This window comes from Nesoenas mayeri (assembly GCF_963082525.1).
Source record: "Nesoenas mayeri genome assembly, chromosome: 12".
Taxonomy (NCBI): domain Eukaryota; kingdom Metazoa; phylum Chordata; class Aves; order Columbiformes; family Columbidae; genus Nesoenas; species Nesoenas mayeri.
The window spans coordinates 17,736,228-17,760,855 of record NC_137547.1 but is presented as its reverse complement, the minus strand read 5'-3'; the positions used below and the strand labels follow the sequence as shown (position 1 = coordinate 17,760,855).

The 24,628-nt window shown below is 42.0% G+C and overlaps 1 protein-coding gene across 1 annotated transcript in view; it reads left to right on the top strand.

The window, feature by feature from the left end:
* Positions 1–4,090: 4,090 nt before the first annotated feature.
* The window catches only part of SLC7A10 (solute carrier family 7 member 10), a 38,520-nt gene continuing 17,982 nt past the window's right edge, over positions 4,091–24,628 (top strand). Inside the window, exon 1 of the mRNA XM_080352095.1 lies at positions 4,091–4,336. Coding sequence (XP_080208221.1) covers positions 4,198–4,336 — 139 coding nt within the window. The 5' untranslated portion in view covers positions 4,091–4,197. The remainder of the gene's footprint in view (positions 4,337–24,628) is intronic.

Below are 24,628 nucleotides of genomic sequence, written 5' to 3'. Positions count from 1 at the left end.
AGACCATATTCATCTGAAAACTCAGTCACAGCATCCCTTTGTAAATGGCATATTAAATTCCCTTTATTACTTCTTCCCAAAATGCAAAAACCACACTGCATTGTTTGCTTCTCTTTTTATTTTTTTTTAGAGCATAAGTGGCAATGAATGAGATAACTGGTTCCAACAACTTTAATAATTCCTGTACATTTCAGAACATTGAGAAAACGAAGACAAAGATAGCAACAAAGGAGAACACATGCAAGCTTCACTGCATCCTCTCTGTGCAGTTGCTATGCAGCAATTGCCTTCCCACAAAGAACTTTGGCTTTTTTGCTTACTAGCATTTCATCATTCAAGTAGATACAGTATGTTCAGATCCAGAACAATTTAAAAGAAGTCTTCACTCTGAGAGCGCTCTCATATAACTACTAATTAGAACGTACATGCCCTCTGACTTGCTCATTTTGGAACTATATTAACAATACGACAGAATACACAACCTAAATAAGCAGTCAACGCTACCACAAGAAGAGAAAAGTCCTCTCTTCACCCTCATGCAAAAAACACAGTGAAGTGGGCAGGCACTCAGCCTAGGAAAAAAAAAAAAGGAGCAGTTTTTGGCAGTTAATGTGGGCAACCTTTGTCACTGCTGTCTTTTCCAACAGGTTTCTGGCCCACTGCTGTTTTACGCTTCTGTGTTTTGCTATGGATGCAGGCATATTGAAAGCTCATGTAAACAGCCAGCTGCTTACTCCTTCGGCAATACTAAAACACTTAAAACTTTGAAAAGGGAAGTGATTTACTGTGCATACACTGGCAAAATAATCACTTAATCAGTGGTTTTTATATGGATTTAAGTAAAGAATTTATCCTCTTTCCATGGACAGATGAGAAAAAGAAAGTACAGAAGTCTGGGACTACAATCCTAATATAAGTTACCAGCACGGATTTCCTGACTGTATCTCCTTGCCTATAACCATTATCCCATACACCACGTACTGTTTCATGCATCAGGGGTAGACTGGGCAGCTGCTGCACAGCCACCATCCTCCTCCATCACCTACACAGCCGCACCCGGCCTCGTTTGCCCACCCTGTTTATTACCCACACTACCTGGTAACTAGGCTAAACTTCTTACAAGCTTATTGTCTGCACTAGAGGGTACATTCTGGTGGAGATACCACAAAAAAAGTACCTACTGAATAATGCTGTGTATCCTGAGAAAAATACAATCATATACAGGTATAAGTCCCTTCAAATGGACATTTATAAGATCCCTCAGGTGTGAGGTGAAGGGTTGGGTCTCCCATGCCAGACGCCTCCATGGTGACCGAGGGAGCACATGCTGCCTGTTCCTCCTGGGAACAGCCCCACACAAAGGCAAGGGCACGGATCCTTCCCTCGAGGATGAAACTCTCAAAACAGGATCTGGTGCTGACACTTGCGTGTAATAGACAGTATCCTGGCCTTGCTGAGCCACAATCAGATGTGCCAGTTCATTAAAGTTCCTGCTGCGAAAGGTGTGATGAAGCTGATATTTCACCACACAGTTTTCCTGCACTAGCACTGTTCTTTTAGCCTTGTTCAAAATGCATCTGATATGAAACTGGGTAGGAAGACAATGCTCTTAAGGTTCCTCTGCTTTTCTCAGTTTTAATGGTTTGTTGGCTACCTCTCCTAAAGAGACTGTTTCAATGCTTTTCTGTCAGGTTCTCCTTTCTTACCATCAGTAAAAGACTTGGAAACAGATAGATAAAGTAACCCAGTTGTGCCTCATGGCTTTCAACAAGGAGGAACAACTACAGAACAATGTATTGATATCAGCAAGCAGAGGGCACACATGTATGAATACTTAGCATTTTCCCTGGAAAAGCCTCCTAAACTGGCCAGAATGTTTAAAAAACATAAATCCTGTAGCTGCTGCACGGTTGAGTTTAAGAAGATTATGAGAATTAATCAAATTCTAGTGTTTGTTTTCATCATCCCACAGCCAGCATGCACTGTTCCTCTGTAATCAGCATAAGAGGCCTGACAAGGATTTTTATCTTCTACACAATACCACAAAGATTATACACATATTCCAGACCAAACCAATATTTCTACCACAGCAAATGAAACCAAGTACAGTGTTAATCCTTTCAGGTAGTCATTCATTTAACAGATTCTGTGGTAGTTCCCTGAAGTTTAACTGATCCTAAACTTCATTAGGCTCATAGAAGTCAGCAATACAGTTAGTAATGCAGTTAGCAACACCATTCATTCCCATATTTATTGATTTTTGGACTTTTTGGGATGAAGTTCATTCTAACTTCTGGTTCTTACAAAAGAAACAGTCACAGATAACTTTCACATAGTAAATCATAGTGTCCATATAAAATTAGCGCATAGAAACTTTCAGAGGCACTAGAAATTACTTACACTGCTACCAGTGGAAAACATAGCTTTGAAACAATCATTTAAACCACCTAGGAGACATACCTAAAACATGAGGTTACTTTTGAGCATCTGAAACTTCATTTCTAGTCTTCTCATTTCCCTGCCTTTAAAAGGAAAACAGTAGTACTGTTTACATAATTCAGAGGGTAATTCTTCTTGTAAAATGCTTCCTTATAAAAAGTATACAGTAACTCAGAAAATTACCTTTTAGAAGTAGTTAGTGAGTCAGTTCACTTAGAAATTACAATTCCACAAAGCAACAGATGGAGTTAGGAAACAAATCTCAGTTTTGAAAATTAATAAGCCTTTCTATAACAGCAGCAGTATAAAGCAGCTTTATAAAGTAAACTCACTTGCCACCATAAGCTTTGTAAGAAGAGTCCACTGATTTCCTCAAATGACTCACCTGACATCAGTTCATACTTCTCATTCTGAAGTCAGACAAAATCAGACCGATATCACCACAGAAACTTGCCACCTTCCTTTACCTAGGTGAAGGACCAGACCTTCCTCCTCCCATTGATACCAACCCACAATAGTCAATTTCTATTTCTGCATTGGTTGCCCACAGATTCACATTTTCTTCTCGCGCCTCCCAGATACCACATAACCTTCTTATGAAAATTTTCTAACCTGTGCACTTTCAGAACAGGTCACCACAGGTGGGGGGATCCTCTCTGAACACAACTGCTCTCATGAAGGGGCTCATTTTGACTTATAAACAAGGAATGAAACAGGGATTTCCATCAATAAACCCTTGGCTGTTAGAGCATGAGGGAAGAGCCCAGGTTTCCAAGCTATGACTTAAGGAAACATCATCCATTGACATTCTTACAAAGGCAGTTTGTCCACAGAACAAAAGAAAAAAAACCTGTGAATTACTACATGCCATTATTTCCTTGCATTTACCTTTGTATTCCTATGTTCTTGCTGCAATGAAGCATCCCAACACTCATGCCCCATGTGAGGAAAGGAAATACTTATTATTATTATTTCCTTCAGCTTGCCAACATGTGACTCCAGCTGCAGGTTATCAACATTGCGCTGCCCGCCCAGCTCAGCACCCGGGCGGCTGGGAGGACACCTCGCAGCTGCTCAGCACCCACAGGTGCCAGGGAGCTGCTGCACACACGGGCTGGGGGTTTAACCCCTTTCGCAGAGATGTGATACCAGCGGGAAGAAACTGACGAGAAAAGGCAGAAATCAAGCAGCAGCATTTGGGGATTGGTGTGTTGGTTTTAACTATGCTTGTTTGGCCACACACGGTCAGCACTGATTACAAGCAATAACATGCTTTTTCCTTTAAATTATTTCACTAGCCCAACTAATATAGCACAAGCAGTGCGTGGGCCGCCTATGAGAAGATCCAGGTGACAGCGAGCCCCACACGGAGCTGGGCTGGGTCATCACAGCCGTCCAAAATGAGCTGTGAGCACTCAGGCTACCTGGGTGCTGGGGCAGAGCCTGCTGACCGACAGACCAAAAGTGTCACTTGACGCGTGGCACTCACCAAACCGTGCTAACTTTGGTGTTACTGCGGTCGCTTACCCTGCTCCTCGGGGGACACGTTCGCAGGTCCCTCGGAGGCAGCTGTCACGCCTGGCACACGCTCCTCGTGCGACACACAGCCCGCCCCGGACACCGCCACCCTGCGAGGGGCCCTGGGGAGGCCGAGGGACCCGCTGCCCGCAGGTGCCTTTACCTCTGAGAGGCGGCGACACCTCCCCGCCTGGGACACCCCCCGGCCAGGACACCCCCCCCCAGGGCAGGGGGCGGCGCATGCGCGCCGGGCGGCAGCGGGTCAGAGCGGCGTGGGCAGCGATGGCCGGCGGGGAGCAGCGCGGCGCGCCCGGCGGCCCCGAGCGGGTGGCGCTGAAGAAGGAGATCGGGCTGGTCAGCGCCTGTGCCATCATCATCGGTAAGGGCCCGCACCGCCGGCCAGGACACGCCGGGCAGCGCGTCCCGCTGCTGCGCGCCCGAGGGCAGCGCTGGCAGCCCGGCGCGGTGCGACTGGGGTTCGGGACCGGCCGGCGCGGGGGAGCGGCGGGGCACGGCACCGCGGGCAGGTGTGCCGGTACCGGCAAGGTTACCGGACGGTGTTGCATCTCGGCCAGCGGTGAGCTGGGCAGAGGGAGAGAGCGGCAGACGGGACGGCGGCTCGTTATCAGCTGTAATGCACAGTCCTTCTTAAGGGACCAACAAAATTTGACTAAAAGCTCCCTCCATCCCGGCCATTCACTGAACACAAAACCCTGAGATTTTCTAAAGCATTTTCCCCTCGGCCTTTTGAGCTCTTAAGGCTTATGCGGCTCTTATTTCTAAGGCTAAAACAAAAGCTGATTTTTTTTATCTCAGGTTGGGTTTGTTCAAAAATTAAGGTGGCATCTGGGGCTTTCTGAAAGCTGCCGAACATCCCAGACCCACACTATCTGCATGGAGTTGGCAGCATGGCCAGCGGCAGCGATACGCTCTCCCACTTCCCGCGCCCGCCGATTGCTGGCAGAGCCACTGCCACTCAGTGCCCTTTCCAACAAACCTGGTTTGCAATTCAGAGCTGCCAGCCAACGAGGCTGAATCTGCTTCTCATGCTTCCCCGTAGTAGAGTCTAAACTGATAAATCAGGGCAGGCACCTTCCCTCTGCATGCTCAATCTCCATGGTGTTTGGGCTAGGGAAGTGGGGGTGAGCCTGGGGAAGGAGCAGTTTCCCAGCCAAATACAAGCATCCTTTACAAACCCAGTGAGCCTCAAAACCCTATGGGAAGACCCAGCCATTGCCTTCTCCACCATGGGCTGTTGGAAAGACTTACAGTGCCAGCTGAGGCAGTACGGGAAGATGGCAGTGAGCACAAAAGCTGCCACATCCACAGGAATATGCTGCGCAGTAGCAGAATTGGCTGGGACACCCTGTTGTGTCTGCACGAATGACGTCCCCAAGCTTGAGGAAGAGGACTTTACTGCATACTTTCTATAGGTTATACTACCTTACTGCAATTTTATGCTGTTAGCCTTGTATACCTTTATGCCCTGTTTAGATGAAGGAAAAAAAAATACCATATTAATACCATTGAACAGGATCTCTTGCATCGTGGGTGACGCTATTATATAAAAGGAAAATATTTAATACCATTCTCATAGTAAAATACTAAAATCTAATGGGCAGCTATAACTGTAGTTTGTGGGAAGGTGTGTTCTAGTTATACACACATACATTTACATTGAATCCTTTGGCATATTTGAAAGGGGAAATCTAGTTTCTGGGTCTCAGTGGAGCATAGATAACCTTGCGTAACAGTGGGGTATTTGTGGGTATTCAATGAGACACAGTCCTGTCAGTAAGGCGCTTCAGTGTTAGATATCGCCTAGGTTGCTGCTGGCCATAGGGGAAATTTGTGTTGTCTATGTTGTTTGTTAGTTCTGGTATTAGATAACTGTACCTCAAGATTGCCACCCTGCTCTCTCTGATCCCTTCCCAGTCAACCTTGCATCAACTTGACTCATTTGTGGTATGTTGCAAGCAGAATACATACATATATATAAAACTCTGGTACAAAATAAATCTTGTGAAACAGCCTCTCATCTAGTCAAAGACATTTGAATAGGGAAAAATGTTTATATTTACAATAAAATCTAGTACTGTCAAGCTGTTTAAGTATTGGAGTATTAGGCTTCTGGCTGTTAGAGCTAAGGAGATGCTCAGCCTGCCCTGTGGAAACAGGATACACACTGGTTTGGGCAGCAGTGACTGTTATGGGTGGGCAGAGACATCCCCTCATCCCACCAGCTGCCCTGCAGCTCCATGGTCTGTGCTAATTCCCTGCAAAGCGAGTGTTCCTTTTCTGCCTTCCTTCCATGTTTTGAATCACAGGATAATTTTCTTACTGCTTCTACAACCAAGATGTTTGTCAACGTAATGAATTGCTATGCCATCTTTATGCACTCACAAAACATACTTTCAAATGTTTATCCTCTCTTTATAGAGGTTTGAAAGGCTTTGCCCTAAGAAATACTAGATGTTCAGAAAAAAAATAGCAGAACAAATAAATCAAAATAGGAATATAATATGCCTGTCTTATATCCAGCCTATAGGACAGTCTCCTGATTCTCCCAGCAGGCTAACTGTCTCATAACGCTAAGACTATCCTTCATTACTTTATTTCTTTATTTTTTTGCATATGAACAAGCCTACTTAGAGAAGAAGTCTGTTTCCAAAAGTTATCTCATGTTGAGGCAGAAGACGCCTCTTTTGGGATATCCTAATGTAAATGCAGGTACTAAATACAAAGCGGTTTTGGTTTAATGCTAAAAAGAGACTGATACTTAATGACTATAAGGCTGAACACAGTGTTTAGCAGAAGTAACAAATCCTTCTGGCAATTTGTCTCTGCCACGCAATTTTGGAAGGTGCCTGAGACTTGCTATCAGAGCACCCAAACTGCTCTGTGTTCAACATGGCTACGTACAGTGAAAACAAATCTCTCATGGGCTGCAGCTATTAATACTCTTCTAATGTACTCAATTACACTGCAAATTAAGCTTTCCAATACTCAGATGAAATGATACAGCTTAAAAAATAGTAACATATGCACTTTATTATCTACTAAATAATAACTTACAGGTACTGTCTAATTGCTTGAAAACCCAATTTATATTTATTTAGCAGACACATATTTAATTCAACAGTTGTTTTATGCACTTTCTATATAGTCGGCTTTATATCTTCTTTGTAGAGCTGTATGCGTAACAAAGATTATTGCACGTGTATCTTTTCTATAAGCACAGGCACATTAGCTACACAGAGAAATTCTCATTCAGCGCCTTCAGTGAGAGTTTTGCCTATGTAGATGAAAAATTAAGAAGCTCCGTGACTTGGCTTTGTGTAGTTTCTGCCACATTCCACTGTTCTTTAGAAAAGTACAAGAATTAGAAACAGCAGCCTGATTAAAGTCCAATACCAACCTGATACTTTTGGTCTGGATAATAAAATTCACCTTTCTTACACTAGAAATGCATATGCAACTGTATATACAAATTGCATGCATAAGGCATTTGACAAGAGGTGTTTGACTGTTATTTTAATACAGATCAAGTATTTTTATATAAAACAAACAGTTAAACATCTCTTAAAACATTTAGTTTTGCATCTTAGAAAACTGCGTAAAAATAGCCATACAGTCACACTCACATTACAAAGTCTCTTGTATACACATGGATGATTTTATGTGAGGCTATATAAGACCCATGAAAAGACCTGCAAATGGAGCCACAATAAAATGCCAGCTAAAACGAAATATATCTCTTTAAATTATTTTGCTGAGCACAGGCAGTCAAGTTATCTGTGTCAGCTGACTTTGGGTTACTTAAAAAAATCTTGCAGTAGTTATTCTACTCACATACAAGCTTGGTATAAGATCAGCTGTAAACAGGTTCTTGCTTCAAGTCCAATGATAGTATCAAAACTGTTATCAGATGTCCAGCAAGCAACAGGTTCACTTATTGCTACTTCTGGAAGCAGCTTTCTGGGATTTGTTCACATTGCCCAGCACACTGCACACACTCAGCCAGCTTAGGGATGGTCTGGGCAGAATGCATGCGAGCTGAAAAGCCCCTTTGCATGGGAGATTCTTCCTTATGTCAGGGTTGTCCTAATATGTAGCACAATTTAGTGTCCGCATCATGATAACCCATCAAGGGAATGACCAAGTAATTTTCCTTAGTTGTCATTATACTGCCTGGCATTGTACTTATTTACTAACAATTGTGTATGCACCTGCAGGGAAGTTTTCATTTATGTAAATATCACTTCTAAGGGCAGTGCTCCAAGATAACACCAGGTTCAGAAGTATGATTGCACTGGATGTCATTTTTCCTCCTTGCCATTAACGGAAAACTGTTCTCCAGCCTTCCCTGCTGCTATATCTTTGGCCATTCTTATGTGCCCTAAATTCTGCAGACGGTTTTATAGGCAGAAATCTGCTCTGGGATTTGGCAAGCTGCTAGCTTAACACTGGGGAAGGACAACGCATGGAACTGGGAATAGCTTTCATGCTCATATTTTTCATTAGAATAATAACTTAAATAGAAATGGATAAGTATTAATGCCAGCTACTTGGTCATTCCTCTCCGATCATGTTTCATGTGCCACTGTTGCTTAAGGAGACTGGTTATTGGTCATTGAATCAACCGGCACCCATCAGATCTATGTCTTTATCAAGTAATGTATCAAGTCATTAGGAGATCATTCCCAGACAGCCCCACTGGACTTCACTGGAGTAGTACCCAAGTTACAGAACAGCAGCAGAAGCAGAAATGTATGAGAAAGACACAAGAAAAACACCCACATCTCTAGATATTGATTTCTGTGATCCCACCCAGGGTCACAGAAAATGGCAGTGCTGCAGCAAGGCTTTTCCCTCTCGGAATCTCTGAGAGCATTTCACTTTTATAGCTAACTGAAGTCGCAGGACATGCTTTTGTTAACTGACTTGTGAGGGTAATACAGATTACTTCAGTGGTTCTCTCTCTCAAAAAAAAAGTGTTTCTAAAAAGAAAGTGTCTTCCTTATCTCTGTTACACACCTTGCTAACTAGTATTTGGAGCATTCAGTTCCACATAGCGCTTGCTGACATAGCACACAAAGTATTCACACATACATGACTGGTTTTTTTCAGGAAAATAATTCAGGATCTAGCTCTGGACTGTAGAAATGTAGAAAAGTCATTCAACATCTTGTTCTCTTATAAATGCAAATTGTGGTTAAATAAAGGAGGGAATTTTTGTTAAAGATAAGTGGCACATCTACCTTAGTGGCAAGAAACCACAAAGACACTTTTGAAGCACTCGTGAAGATTGTTTTCTGTACAGTCCAGAGTCTTAGGACTCATAACTACTGAAAATTACATGTCCAGCATCCATATGATTATAAAAGCTAATAGGTGTCCACAATTTGGTATGATACCCAGGGACATACTACTGAGGAAGAGCAGACCCTACATTTTGAAAGAAAGAGACCTAGGGATGCGCATCCAAAATTGGCTGTGCAAGTTACGTTTATGGCTTGATATGTTTTAGGGGTGATGCCATCTTCTTGTGTTCCTTGAGGCTGTGCCAGCATACAGTTGTCTATCAGGATCGTTGGTGGTGCGCTTTCACCTGAATTCAGGGAGCTGAAAACAAGCCACAGTTTCACTTGCAAGTAAAAACCTTGGCAAAGTTCAAACTAGCTTGGCAAAAATCCAGGGAGATCCTAGAGCTTCTCTGTGCTAGCAGCATACCTCTGAGTCTGAGTTTACAGAGGGAGGCAAAAAGGATCCCTAAGTAGAGATTCCTAGCAGAAGAAAAAAAAAAACTTGAATTAGCTATATATTTTTCTTAATTCCATCTTTCTGGGCATAGAAAATGGTTTTGTTTGTCCATAGATGTGCCTTTCTGCTGCCGTCTGTATCCAGGAGAATTCAGCATGTGAAGTCCCTCATGTACAATACAAAGAGCAAGAGCCAAAACAGCAGGAAAAATATCAGTATGAACAAATCCCCGATATGATCTTCAGGAACAGCAGTGGGGCATAACAAAGATCATTTGCAAAACAACTCAATCTGTACTTTATAAAGTCAGTGATACTTGAGCAAAACTTGCAACGTTTGTAACACAATTCTGTTCCCAGGTTATTAACTGTCAGGCATTCATTGACAGGTGGTTTTTGTTTGGGCGGTTTTAGTTTGAGTGGGTTTTGCTAGTTATTTGGTTTTGGAATTTTTCTCCCTGTTACCTCCTAAACCAGAAAATTCTGATTGGGATGCAGTGACTCTGACGACAAGGCTGAAGCGATGGGCTTTCTGCAATGGGTGTGAGTAGTGCAGATACCCTGCAACAGAAACTCTTCTTCTTCCTTGAGAGATGAAAAAACAAAGGTAGCAGCATCCTTTGGTAGTGTCTTACTCCTGATCTGGCAGTACAGTGCCTGCTTTCAGCAGTGCCATAAATCTCCACTCGTGTTCCCTTTTCCTGTGCCTTGCAGCTCATTTCCTTCTAGCATAATGTAGCCTTTTCTGTTGAGAAAGTCTGTTCTGCTTTGGCAGGCTCACAACAAGCAGAAATGGTTTGGTAGAGGTTTAGCTTTTTTGTGTTTGGAGCTCTTTGTGTGCCAAACTTTTCCTTTCAAGACCCTGTTTTTTGTTGGGCTGTGGGGGAGTTTCTACTAGCTGCCACACTTTTTTGTCATCTTGATTGCAGCATGATAAAATGAGAAGACATTTGTCAGTACCAAAGTGCCCCAAATATAAAACATCCTAACAGTGTTGTTTTTTCTGCTGGTCCTGAAAAACTCAGAAGTCTCCCAAAGACTTCTTTAGCAGATGTTCCACGGTGAAGAGCAGGGAGCCAGCAATCCAGCATGGACTATGCATCTCAGCATCCTAATTCCCTTTTAAATGCCTGTATCCCTCTCTGTATAGTGAGAAAGCACAGAGAATATCCAAGCCCTATTCTCCTGCAGAGGAAAGCCATATATAATGATAAAAACATTTATTCACTTGCCAGCCTCCTCAAAAACCTCCTTATGCAGTATTAGTTTGTGCTCCTGGTGTGTTCTTCTGGCACTGGCCTCTGCAGGTCAGGGCTGAAAACAAGATTAGAGGAGTGATTGTCTACAGTTTGTTCATATCTTCAGGAACCCGTAAATTCTGGGGTTTTTTATTTCAGGGTAATGAATGGCCCAGTCGAATGGTAGGGTCAGCTGATTAAATTCTTGCTCCTGAACATGGTTTATCTTCTCTTTCAGACAATAGAATCAAATTCCATTGGGTCTTAGAGAAAGAAAGGTGTAGAGGAATGGTGATGTTTAAGCCTGGGAAAGGTGATGTTTAAGCCTGAGGAATTTCTGTATCACTGAGTAATGAAATAACCTTCATGACCGAATTGCTCCAATTCATTTAACACCTTCTTTAGAATAGTACCAAAACTTGTGCAAAAATAAAATCTTTCTGCACTGAAAATTAAGTTGAAATTTTTAATCTGATCCTTAAGTGCTGTTGTAATCACACTCCAGAGATGAGGCTTCAAGATCAATAGTGTAAAACAGCATTAAAAAATCAGTAAGACTTCAGAAAGGTTACTTCTGACTCCAAGAAATAGGTCAGTGATCTGGTTGAGTGGCATTTTTTCTGCTATGAAAAACAATAGCTCTTTCATCAGTTACATAGAGCCACATAATCTAGATCAGGCCAAACATCTTAATGTAATATACCACAAAAATTATGTTTGAACAATATAAGGACCTACTTTAGAGTCGCAAAAGCCAGGAAATACCAAGTTAAGGAAGAATCTCATTCTGTTGAATACACTGGATCAGAGAACTAAAATCCACAATGTCGTACCATCTATGAGAATGTATGTCACAAGGCTGCCCATCACAAAACCTCTAGTTCACCTGTGACAATGGACAACTCACAGACATGTTAATTATGCTACATTAATCTTGGGTCAGATAATCACACAGAGATGAGCAGTCAGGCTAGAAAAAGTTGCTCTCTGAGTACAGAGATGTATTCAGACAGTGGAGGATGGAAGTTGAGCTCTGAATACTGAAACGCCTTCTCCATAACTTAAGCAGTTTTGCAAAAAGGTCATTGTACTTGAACACATGTGCATGACACAATAAGCTAGAGGTCTGATAATAAAAAGCATCACTAGTTGGCTAGTCTTTTGTAGTTCCTACGTGTCTTCCATCTTTTTACCCGTTACATTGTGCAACCACTATGAGACAAGGACAAAAAGCTTTTAGCACTTGTCATGTATGATGGGTCCCATATTGCACTGCGAGATCGCTCCTGCTCCAGTCCCATGAGGCTGATGAGTCCAAAAGTGTGTTCCCTGCCAGCCCATGCCTTGGAAAGGATCAATATGTGCTTCTCCATAAACCTGAAGATAATGACTGTCAAGGAATATGAGGACTTACAGCTTTAAGCTGTGTGCTTTTGTATCATAAACGTTCATCCTTTTGTACAAAACACCCAAGAGATCAGTTTTTCTTAGGGAGTTGCAAGGAATGGACCGAGAAGAATGAAAATGAGAGGTTGAGTTCCTTCTCTGGATTATTTCAAAATTCTTTAGCAGCTCTCTTGAGAGCTAAATAGAACAGGGTTTGCTTGTTTTTAAGGTCATCCTAGACTATATTTTATTTCCATTTCCCCATAACTTTTTTCTCTGCCCAGTTTTGGTCCTGTTTTGATAGCAGACTTATTTCTTTGGTAGTTGGGGTTGCAAGCCTTATTTTATTACTAATTTAAAACAACACAGACAGTTCTGATGTCCACGAAGGGGAAATGAAACCATTTCAGAAACAGCATTCTAGGACTCCACAAACACAGGAGTTTCAGTGTTTCTGATACTCTTAAATGCTGTCTGAAAACTTGAAAAGCCGTACACTTTGGAAACATAAATAATCAGCTCTTTTTATGTGCCTTGAAAATAGTAGTAGCATTAGTTAGTACAAAAGAACAGAAAGTATCTGCTTGTTAAGCTTCCAAATGCTGTACTCAAGTAAGTTAAAAAATAACTGAATCAATATTTGATTGTGGGTGGTGTCCTTGCATGCCTAGAGTTCACCTTGGAAGGGATTTCTATTTGAATGACAGAACTAAAATGTTTGTAATTTAAAAAAAGCGACAAACTACTTTTTTATACTACTGCTAGTAGATCTTGTTGCAATAAAGCCATTTCTTACAGTGAACTCTGCCAAAGACCAGTAGGACACAACGTCTGCATGTTTGTTGGTTGTAGACATGGCCAGTTCCCTAGCAACGCATTAGGATTTAAGCGAAGTATTACAAAAGGTACCCAAATCCTGTAGGTATTAGGAGTGCGTACAGAAGGAATAGCTCCCCTTCGAGCGCTCAGACTCATGACAGAAGATTAAAGACCCTTTTCATAACAGGCCCTGAGTCCCTGAAATCCTGCTGAAGTCAACGAGAGCCAAGGACTTCACTGCCTCATAGGATCAGGCCCTAAATTAAATTAAAGCAGCTAGGTACAGAGAACATTAGTCCATTATTACCCACATAACTGAGCGAGGCCAGCAGCCATGCCGCAGGGAGGTTGGGTGTGAATGAACCATACTGTGCTCAGCTCACACAGCGGAGGGCGATGGGGACAAGTGTAATCAGTTCTTGTTAATTAAAATTATGGGAGGCCAGTCTCACACACTCCTTTTACCACAAATCTAGTAATCAAAATGCTTGCCGTTGACCCAATGTAGTCAGGGCACAGGAGTTGCTCAGACAGCCCAGCTGCCCTTTGCAGCGGGTAGAGATCATTGTCTTGATTTCAGAGACAATGAAAGCAGCGCACAGAGGCCAAGAAGAGTGAATTCACATCCAGCAGGACCTCCCTGAAGACAGGTTTCTGAAAATACCATCTACTGACATCCCTGCATTTCCCTTTGTGGCCTTCTGAGATAGTCCAAGGACTTCGTGGCTCAGATTTAGCTGCTCAAAAGCACCAAAACTGAAAAAAAACCCAAACCAATGACAAAACTTATGTAAAGTGACATTTATAAAGAACCTACTTAAAACATAGGTCTGTTGTCATGTTTGTCTTCTTTCCTAGTAACTTAAAACAAGTAAAACATCTCTGATGTGTGGCAGAACTAGAACAAAAAGTGTATCATAACCAGGGTCCTATACGTTGCCATGGCAGGGGCATTCAGGTCTGTGTTAATCTGTATTTTGCAGGATTAGCTAATTTAATTCCATGTTTCTATGTACTCAAAACATTCTGTAAACAAGGGGTTTTTTTGGTTAAAATTTTTATACAGCTGGTCAACTGCTTAGACAAACTTGGTATATAAAGACACCAGTGAGCAACATGAAGTCTACTAATTCTGAATATACTGAATTTCAAGAGGTAGTTGTGGTATTTACTAACACAGGATTCATATACACAAAAGAAAATTATGTGGTGAAATTCCTAACTCTTGAGATCATATTACAACAGGTCTGGCATTTTTCCTTAAATTCCCAGATCATAGATATTTAACAGCTTCAAGAAAAGCTGACATTTCTTTTGGAAATCAAGAAGTTTCTAGTTCTTGTTGGTAAAATTATCTAAATGTATCCTTTAAAAACAAATTTATGATCTAAAAGTCAAGATTCAAGTCAGCACCAATTTCTAAATACATGAGGACAGCAACATGGCATTGTAGATGATGCCTGTAGAAGGGTATACTAAGCTGATAAGTATTTATATATCTAATTTAAACTCAGGTTGAGATAATTATTGAAGTGCGCTTAAAAGTAGGTGTGAGCTTTAAATCAAATATCATCATGCAATAGTTGTGCACACCTCAGGAAACAAATACCCTTTTTTGCTTTTAAATTCCACCTCATTTCATTGACCACAGTGATACGTAAGTGTATCTTTGTATTATTTGCTAAAATGGAGACAAAGCCATATAGAGATATAATGATACCATACCCATAGTGGTAAAACTAACTACACCAGAATTTGCCAACACAGATTTACAACCAGCAGAATGCAAACTTGAGAGCCTGAATGATTCCCAATTGAGGAGCTGTGAAACCTCCAAGAGCAGCAAGTTTTGCTGCAGAGCTCATGTTTCATTTGTATCTGCATCCAAAATAAGGTTCGTGTAAGATCCCAGGCAGTGGCAGTAGAGCTTTCAGGAGATACTTAATTAGTCTTTCTTCCCAATAATGTAACCTGAGCTATAACACAACAGTTGGTGTATTCAGATGGCTTGTTACTGCTATTTTCGCATTGCTGTGTTTTAAACGTGTATTGCTTGGAATTTCAATTCAGGAAGGTGCTATCAGCATTTAGCTCCTTTACTGTTCAGGACAATATTGAAAACTAAGCTTAACCTTAAAGCTAAACATGCTTAAATTCCCATGATACCCCTTCAGAGATCAAGTGATGTCTAGTTCAGAGATGCTCTTAATGGATCGCAGGTTATAATGTCACAGATTTGCAAAAGCTACATAAGCACGGTCAAAAAATTGACCAGTTGGCCTGAGTCTGACCACACTTTTGCAGAGCTCATACATAAAACCTGATAATTTGAGAGGAAACTAAGGGCAAGACTGGAAATTAGGCTTTGCCGTATTTACACAGCTCAAGCTGTGTCTTTTCTCCAGACCTGTTCATTCCTGTAATGCCACTCCATGCGTTCCCTCGTGTCCCTTTGCTGCTCTAGAGCCCTGGGGCTAACATGGCTCACGTGTGGGTTCTGGTAGCCACAGCTGGGGGTTGAAAGGACCCCAGTGCTTGCAGAGAGAAAGTTTTAATTCGAAATTGCATACAGCCATTTTATTGCATCCTTCAAGTTAGCCAAATGATGACACTTCCATGAGGACTGGCAGCTTTCAGGAATGGACAGGGTGAGGTTTTCCCACTGGGCAGCAGTTCCTGGTAAATTTTCCAGTCTGCTCAAGTAATCTGTTTACTGTGCTCAGTCAGAATGAGCAAGAAGAAGAGAGGAAGAGAGAAAACACAACAAACACAGCAACAAACACCCCACAACCAGCATTTTCCATGAAATAAACTATACTTCTGAGATGGTGTGAGGGTCCCTGTCACTGGCATGGGTAGGGCTGAAGGGTCTGGACTGGCAAAAAGCTGTAGCTGTCATAGTGTCCTTTTCTGACCCACAACACTCCCTGACACAGCTGAACTCTTTGACTGTTAATAAAGCTAAGTTGGTGAGCTTTACAGCAGCATTTCATAATTGCTTTTTTTCTTGATAAATACTGAAAATCATTGCAGGTGCAGAAGGACTAGGAGAAGCATCCCAGAGATGCAGCTGTCACTTGTGGGATTTTTCAGCCAAGGGAGAAACATTAAATCAGCTACATAGACTGACAGCTGCCTCTTAAGCCACTATGGGGGGACCTTGCTCCACTGTCAGCTGCGTTCCTTAAAATCCAAATTTATCTAGTAGTTATCAGCCAGGCCGTGTCCAAGAGAAGACCCCCACCTCCTCCAGCCTGCATACAGAGCAGGGCATTAGGAACTGCCAATTTCTACATGGGGGGATTTGATGACACATTTTTGCCATTTGCAGGTAAAATTTCAAGTCAGGATGTTGAGAGCCAGAGAGCTCAGAAAACAGATGTTGGACAGATAACAAGGGCTAATACAGCATAAAGCTGCACTATTTATAGAGAGCACTGTGCAGTGCTGCACTTTCTCACCAGGGCAACCCAGGCATTTTAGGAACATTAGAGGGGTTTCCTCCACATCTCTCTCACAGCACCATGGTCAGTTTGGCATTCAGTTTCTCTTTGGAAGCTAGTGGAAGGGTTGAAGGCTTCTCTAATGCCATGGACTTCTTTCCTTCAAGGGTCGCATTAGCTCCTTTATGTGCTGAAGTCCCACAGTCAAGGGGGTGGTACAAACCCCTCTTGCCCACCACTCCCTGCACCATTGCCAGTGGTGATGCAGTGGGACCCACCAGAAAGGACTGCTCTGCAACTCTGTGTTGGGACGCCCTCATCTTCACCTGGCACTACTGCGCTGCCATAAACCCTACTCAAGGTCCCTGATGTCAGGGCAGAAGGAAGGAAAGGAAGGTGCAAGATGAAGCTCAGCGAAGTGGCTGGTAGTAATCCCTGCCTGGACACAGCTGTACTATTGCATAGGCTGCTCTCAGTGCAGTAGCGTGCTGCAGCTTGCTCAGCATTACTCCTTGGAGAATATCCCAAGGAAAATGCCACCTAGTCCCTAGGAGATGGCTTTTCCCAATATTTCTGCCTTATCATTGCAGCATATAGAGAAGGGCACGGGAGGCTGAGGTTTGCTCTCTGTGGTAATGAAATGCAGCCCACATATCCCAACACTGGCAAGAGAAGAGGAGAACAAGTCAGAAGTTAAGGAAGTAGAGAAATCAGACCAAGTACAAGAGTCAGAACAGAGGAGCAGGAAATAAAGCAGTGGACTGTGTGCCTGAAAAGAGCAGACAGAGCCTGCAGCCAGTGAAAGGATTAGCAGAATAAAAGGAGTTCTCAATTTAGAACAACAAAAATCCTATCATACAGGCTTTAACTTCTCCTTTGATATAAACACATTGCAGCAGCGTTACTCAAATAAAATGGAATAAAACCATGCACGAGCAGATGTCCAACTTCTCATTTACTGTTTCACATGCTCCTAAGAAGCCTGATCCCTGACATCTCCTGGCCATTTATCTGCTTTACTGTAGGTCTGTCCTCTGCACGCATCATCTAAATGTTTGGTGTTCAGTGCAGAAAGGCATTACTCAGGTGGGGACCAGCACCGACTGACAGAGAAAACCATGTCACCTTCCAGGTGCTTAACTGGGCCCTGCAATTTGAAACATGAAGATTTGTAAATTAGTCTATCATACTCGGCATATGCCCACGTGCATACTCGGGAGAGTGCGATGCTTGCAAGCCAGAGAATGGGGTTAAAGTTTCCAGTGCTGTTTTTGGTTAAGGGAGCATTTGCATTTGACTCTAAGTACTATAGTGATAATATCCCACATCATATCTTTTGCAGCGAGGCATTCGCAGTACAGATGTGCCCTTCTTACAAGTACAGTCAACACCTGCCAATATAACCTCCTTTGAATATTGTTCAAGCAGCAGATTATTTTGTGATGATCATGTTACAAAAACAGATGCATAGAAGCATTCTTGATAAAGGTTCACTTCATTAGCCTTCATCTGCAGAAGAAAAGCAATTGACAAATTATCCCTAATTTTACAAAAATAAGGTAGAAGAGTATCGCCTTTCAGAATGGTAGAATTTTTAAACTGCCACATTTTCCGTTTTTAAGCTATTTGGTACCTTGGCAGATGTTGAGCTACTAATGGTCTGAGCATGGTCAGCCTCATACAGTAACCAGCAGGCTCCAGCTGAACAGCAAGGTACTGCAGTCCCATAAATACACTTTGCAGGTGCTGCTTTTCCCCGCTGGTAGGAAGTGATTCCAACTAACAGTCATCATCAAGCAGTTCATACACCTTAAGGCAGAGCCAAAAGTGCAGCTTACTACTTTAAAAGAACTATTCAAATGATGCCAGATATATTAGAGGTCTTGGGAAGACTCAGGGTAGCAGTTCTCACAAATTTGCTTTGACTGCTCTTCTCTAGATGGTGAATTTTTCATCTAATTGCAACACAGCTGCCTAACGCATCCCCAAAATCACCACGGTGCAGCTGTCATGTACAACTAGTATCCACTTGCCAGTTCTGCTCATCAGTGCTCTTTGCAATCTAATCAGTCTTACATTTTCTTAAAACATCACAGACAATAAGACAGAAGTTCTTATCTCTCAAGGAAAAGATAAACGCCATGATCTTGCAAACAGGTTGATTACAGTAACACTGGGGAAAACAGCAAAACAAATAAGTGACAACCACAGTAATATTCCCTAGAATTCAGGCTAAGAATGATATTCCATCCACACTGCAGCTCGCCGAGTTCACTAATAGACACTTTCAGTCCCTGATTTTTCCCAGCTGATGGCACTGCTGGATTTTGCTTTATTCCTGCCATTTGTGAGCTGGGTCCAGCAGCAGGGACCGATGGGGCTGTGCGGGTGCAGGGGCCAGGGCAATGTCAGCCAGGGAAGGGTGGGTGTGGCGGGCAGGGCTATATTTTAACATATAGATATTACATTAAAATGTATAAATATTTAAATGTTTGACAGCTGTCCATAGTATCTCATGCAACAGCAAAACGCTATGACTAAAACAGACTATCACACCCTCTGTAAGACTGCATCAGTTGTTTTTAGTGAAAATATGCCTTCCTTTACTCAGTTTTCTGTTCTAACCGTGCCTTCATTGTTGGAAAAACCTGGTTCTCAGGTCCTCATGGACTACACCTGTATTTTAGTGCTCAGAAGGTAAATATCTTCTTTATAAATCCATGACAAGTTACAGAAAACACTTTTGTTGGTATTTTACATAGCCTGATATTTAAAATCTTTAAGGTTGGGTGTAGCATAATAAGATTATAAATTCTTCACCCAGTAAAATCCACTTGGAATGCTGGAATTACAGTTTATAATGACTGGTCATGTTCATACTTGCTAGGAATTTTAACATAAATATTTGAACTGAAGTCAGATTTTAAGATGATTTAATTTTGTTAAATACCAGTCCCTGTAGACATTAAATTTTCACTGTTATTTTTATAGCCGTTTTTCTTTTGCAAGTGTATTAGCAGAGGAGCCATAATTCATTTTCTACTGGTACAGTAGTTACATTTTTTACTTGCATGTGAAGTTAAATGGCTATTATTTTAATGCCAAGCTCTATAGATTCTTTTATTCTTCATCCATTCTTCATTAAGACTTTTCTGATGCTATTTAAAGGCAAAGCAGTTCAAAGCCATTACATGGAATAACTAAAACACTGCCACACAGCCTAAATTCATGCTTGACTAGAAGTTAAGAAAATGTACTCGGAGCATTTGCCGGTTTTAGTTCAGCAGAGTCCCTCTATCCTAATAATTTTTTAGGCCTGAAAACCTTGTTGTTTCAGAACTTCATGTACCGTTTGTATTTTAAGGGCATACACAGACACACATATAATCCCTTGTATTATTCTGTTGGTCAGCTGGAGAGGAGCAGGGCAAAGGCCGAGCAGCCCCTCGTGCCCATCGAAAATGAATCAAGCCAGTGGGTCTGCCTGTGCTGCCACAAGATTTCCGGTTAGCACCAAAATTATGAGCTACGCTTGTTATTTCTTGGCTGGTTTTGTAGGTGTGTCATGCTCCGAGTTCACAAACAGGCAGTGACAATCAAGACTGGTCACTAATGTCCTCAATTAGGAGTGCTTAACGTCTGAAAGCCAATTAGTAGCTGGCAATTAGCTGGACTGCAGGCTGCTTACTTTAGCAGTTTTCTGCCAAACAAATATCTAAATAAATACCCACTATAAGTTACATCATCATCATTGACGTAATCCACCTCATTTAATTTAGATTTAAACAATTTGTAAAGCATGATTCCTTTTGACTAAGCTTTTTTTTTTTGTTAATGTTAAACTGTAATCTCAAATCTTTACAATATTCCTTATTCCCATAAGATATATATATATATATATTTATTAACTCCCAGGCAAGATGCAAAGTTTCAGCAATTGTTTTTAAGAAAGGTGTTCTAAGCAATGACACAGACTGTCTGAACCGTATCTACTTACATGTGGGAGTCTTGAGAGGATGAGTAGATTTTTGGTTATTCTTCTATTCACAGCTATCAGTAAAAACTGTCTCAGTCTCCTGTTAAGAATGCAGTATTTCAATATAGCAGTCTCAAACATGTCACTTGAAAAAATAATTTTGCTACAGCTTCATATTAAAAAATGACAAATAATGGCTTACATTTCCCACATTGGTACTGAGAAAGGATGTCAGACTCACCCTTCATAGCCAAGATACCCAGACACAAACCATCTGTTACAACTGTACCAATGGAAGACCCAATATACAGTTGGGGATATAATCTGTGATGATGCTGAATACTGTCTTCCTCATTCCTACTCTGATTCAGTAAACATGGGATGCACCTCCACAATGATACTGGAGGAAGCAGAACACTCAGGTAATGCCAGTTTCCCTCTGCCAGCTTTGTTGTTAAAATTTCACTTTGTAAGAGAAAAAGCTGCTTAGCCAGATTTCTGGTTTGTATTACAGACCCATTCAGAATTTCTAGATGTGTAACATGGATCTTCAATGAAATGCACAAGCAGTAAAAAGGCATGGGTGATATTTTTCTCTGCTAACCACACAGGAAATTGCTTAGTTTTATCAGAAATATGTTCTCTAAATACAGTTAGTAAGGCCATTCTGAAAGAACTCCTGAATACTTTCAACAGCCTGCAAGATCCATTATTTTTACAGGCTGTGTGGCTTGTGTGCTGCAGATGATTAAAAGATACCCTAGGGACTTAGCATGAATACGCAAAGTATTACTAGGTCCCTTTATTTTCTCACAAGCACAGTGATATTTAGTGTTTTCCTTCAAAGTGCAGTGCTTGAACTGTTTTCATGAGAATTCAGCTTTTGCTTAAGAGTTTCAACTCCCCTAGTTACATTGAAATCATCAAACCCCAACCCTAAATGTGCTCTTCAAAAGCCAGAGGAACTCAACACCCTGGATTTGTCAGTAAATCCCCGTGCCCTAATTTTCAGGTCTATATCATGGTTCCTGAATGGTTTAGATCCACACAAAGCACTGACCTACAAGCAAAACCACACACTGTGTGTGTAAGCAGCTGGTTTGGGAAGGCCACCCCTGGGCCAGGTCTCAACATCAAAGTTGCGAGCACAAAAGATCCCAAACTTAATTAGATAAAGGCCTGGAAATTTGCAAGGATGGGGGTTTTGGCATTCTGTTCAGCAAAAACCTGGTGTGGGACCCTCTTCCACTAAGTCGGTGGAGATGGAGCGTGGCTCATGGCAGAGTGAACTGGCTTCATGCCCACTTCATTGCCACGTTACAACAGCTGGTCTGGGTTTGTCCAGCCTCCAGTGGGCTCAGTGGCACCTGCCAGTGCACAGGGTCACAGCCACCCCGGCCGTTAGGGCTGTGAGTGCGGCTCACAGGGAACAGACTGGGCTCCAGTCTCAGACAACTCCCAGCAGCGAGTTACAGCACCGTGTACAAAATGCAGCTGGGAAAATATTTGTTCAGGATTAAAAAAAAAGATTAAACAGCATAGATTCCTATATATAGGACTTTTTTCTTCTATTATCTTCATCCTGTTGTCTCGCTATAGTCAATTGCTGCAGTGTGCACTGTTTCCCATGCACAGCACGATATTTTGTCATCTCTTATATCTCGGCGTTTGTTGCCTTTCCCCGCCCCTTTCACAGTAACTCTTGAAGTTGTATTATTCCATGAGAACCTCAGCTTTTGTTGAAGAATTATGTTCCTAACCCTCATGAGTTGTTTTAGAAAATTGTCCAAATCTGAACCGTGAAGCCTTTGAAAAAAGATAAATTACAAAGCACAGAAGGCAAGTAAAATAGCCTGAAATATACCACTGCTAAGATCTTATCTGGTGTCATGACTTTTTTGTTGTTGCTCTGGACAATGTTGAGAATTTTGGTGTCTTAGAAAAATAGGAAGTAACATCTTTTCACACCAATGAGCAACTCCTGAGCAGTTCTGTTGACCGTTTAAGTTAAAAACAAAAAGGCTTTTCTTTAACATTGAGCAGGCATAGCTGTGAGGTTTACCTTTCTCCTCACCCCCATCGCAGACCACTGTTATTGTGAATTACAAAAAAAATTTAAAAATCACATAATTTGTCAAGTTCAAAGCCCTCAAATATCTCTCTTACAAACTCTCAACTGACTAGAACAGAAAGAGGATTTCATTCCAGAGGTCAGTATTTTTGCAGGATGCCTTTTCAAGGCTCATTAGTGCTACACAATACAGCACTGGGTCGAGGACAGCATCCGTCCTGCAGAAAACTGATCCTTGTTTAAGGTTAGGAATATGAGAGGGCTGAGCAAGTGGGTGTCTTTTTATTAGTAGCAATAGTATTGTTATTATTACTATGAACGTTTGTACATGCCAGGGTAGCAGGCTTGGGCCAGCAGAGACAAACTCAGGCTTATCATCCCGTGCTCCTTGGCACGCTTCACCTGCCCCATGTCACATGCCTCCACCTCCCCTTTTGTGGCAGGCATAAGGTATTGAGCACCTGCAGTGGGCTTGGGGCGCATGGCACCATGAGCGTGGATCTACCTTGCCTGTGCAATTGTGCTGTGTGAATGCATCAGTACCTCTTTGGGCTTGATCCGGAGGTGGTGAGAACATCGCCCACTTGGGAGGCTTGTAATATTGCGTTTTTAGATGAGGTCCTGTTTACTGTGATTACTTAGTAGTGATTTGTTGGGATTGGTCACACAACTTCATATGAAATTCAAGCACTAGTTTTTAAAGTGAGGTTGGACATGGCACTTAGTGCCATGATCTAGTGAACAGACTAGAGTTGGACCAAGGGTTGGACTCGATGATCTCTGAGGTCTTTTCCAACCCAGTTGATTCTGTGATTCTGTGTGATTCTGTGTAGTTCTGTAGCAAGAAGCTCTAGTAAAAGCCATGGAGGAGCAGAGAATGTGGCTGTTTTACAAGAAGTAATTAATTTTTTCCATCTCTTTACATCTTAGAAGAAAAAATAACACAGAGTATCAGCAGTACTAGCACTAGTAAAGCTGAAACAAATTATCCCCAAGATGGTGAGCACAGCAATGACAGTCTCCCTGAACTGCACAGCCAATTCTTTCTTGCCCCAGAGTTTCTGACCAAATTACCTCCAGTTCCTGCTGACCAAGGATTGCTTTGAAATACCTATTCGTAGCTAAAGCATCTGCCTTACTGCTAAGTCTTCTGGCCTAAGAACTTCTGCTAAGGAACTTGAGACCTCCTGAAAACTCTGCTTCTCATCAAGCACTTTCTGACATTTTCTTGGAGCATTTCAGCAGCTCATCATGTCTATTTTTAAACATGTCCTACCCTGCATAAGGCAAAGGTACTTCCCAGGCACATTTACCACATTCATGGCAGGTTTCCATAAGAACATTTTGTTGTCGGAATGGGCGTAGCACTTCCACTTCTGCTGGTACGGCTTTTACACATGTTGCAAGAGCAAAATAATAGGAAATCCATAATGAGGTTGGAAGGTAATTTTGCCTTATCGTGTATTCATTCACAAAGGACATCAGCTTTTTAAAAATATGATTAACTACTTAATATAACAACAACAACAAAAAAATCCTGTGAATGTTTGTATGAAAGGACAATTCAGAAGGCTGCCTGTTCCTTCAGATAGCTGCACCCAGAAATCATTATCCTTACATTTAAAAAAGTACTAGCTATTTCCAGCTCAATATAGACTCACCCATGAGGAGGAGTGCTTTGGCAGTGTTCTATAGCAGGACGGTGCCACTTTAAGCCATGCTGTGCCATGTAAACCTTCTCCCCACAGCAATTTGGGTTTGGTGCCCCTCGGTGCCCAGCACCCGTGCAGCCGGGGATAAGCAATGCTCTTTCTTAGCAGCAGAAACCTAAAGCACAAAAAGATACAGGACTTTGACAAAACCAAATGCAAGCATTAAAGTAAAAAAAAAAATGAAAAACCTTACCATAGACTATATCTCTGTGCATTGAGGCTGCACTTAATCACTGCCACACCAGACGACTGCCGCCGCCTTAT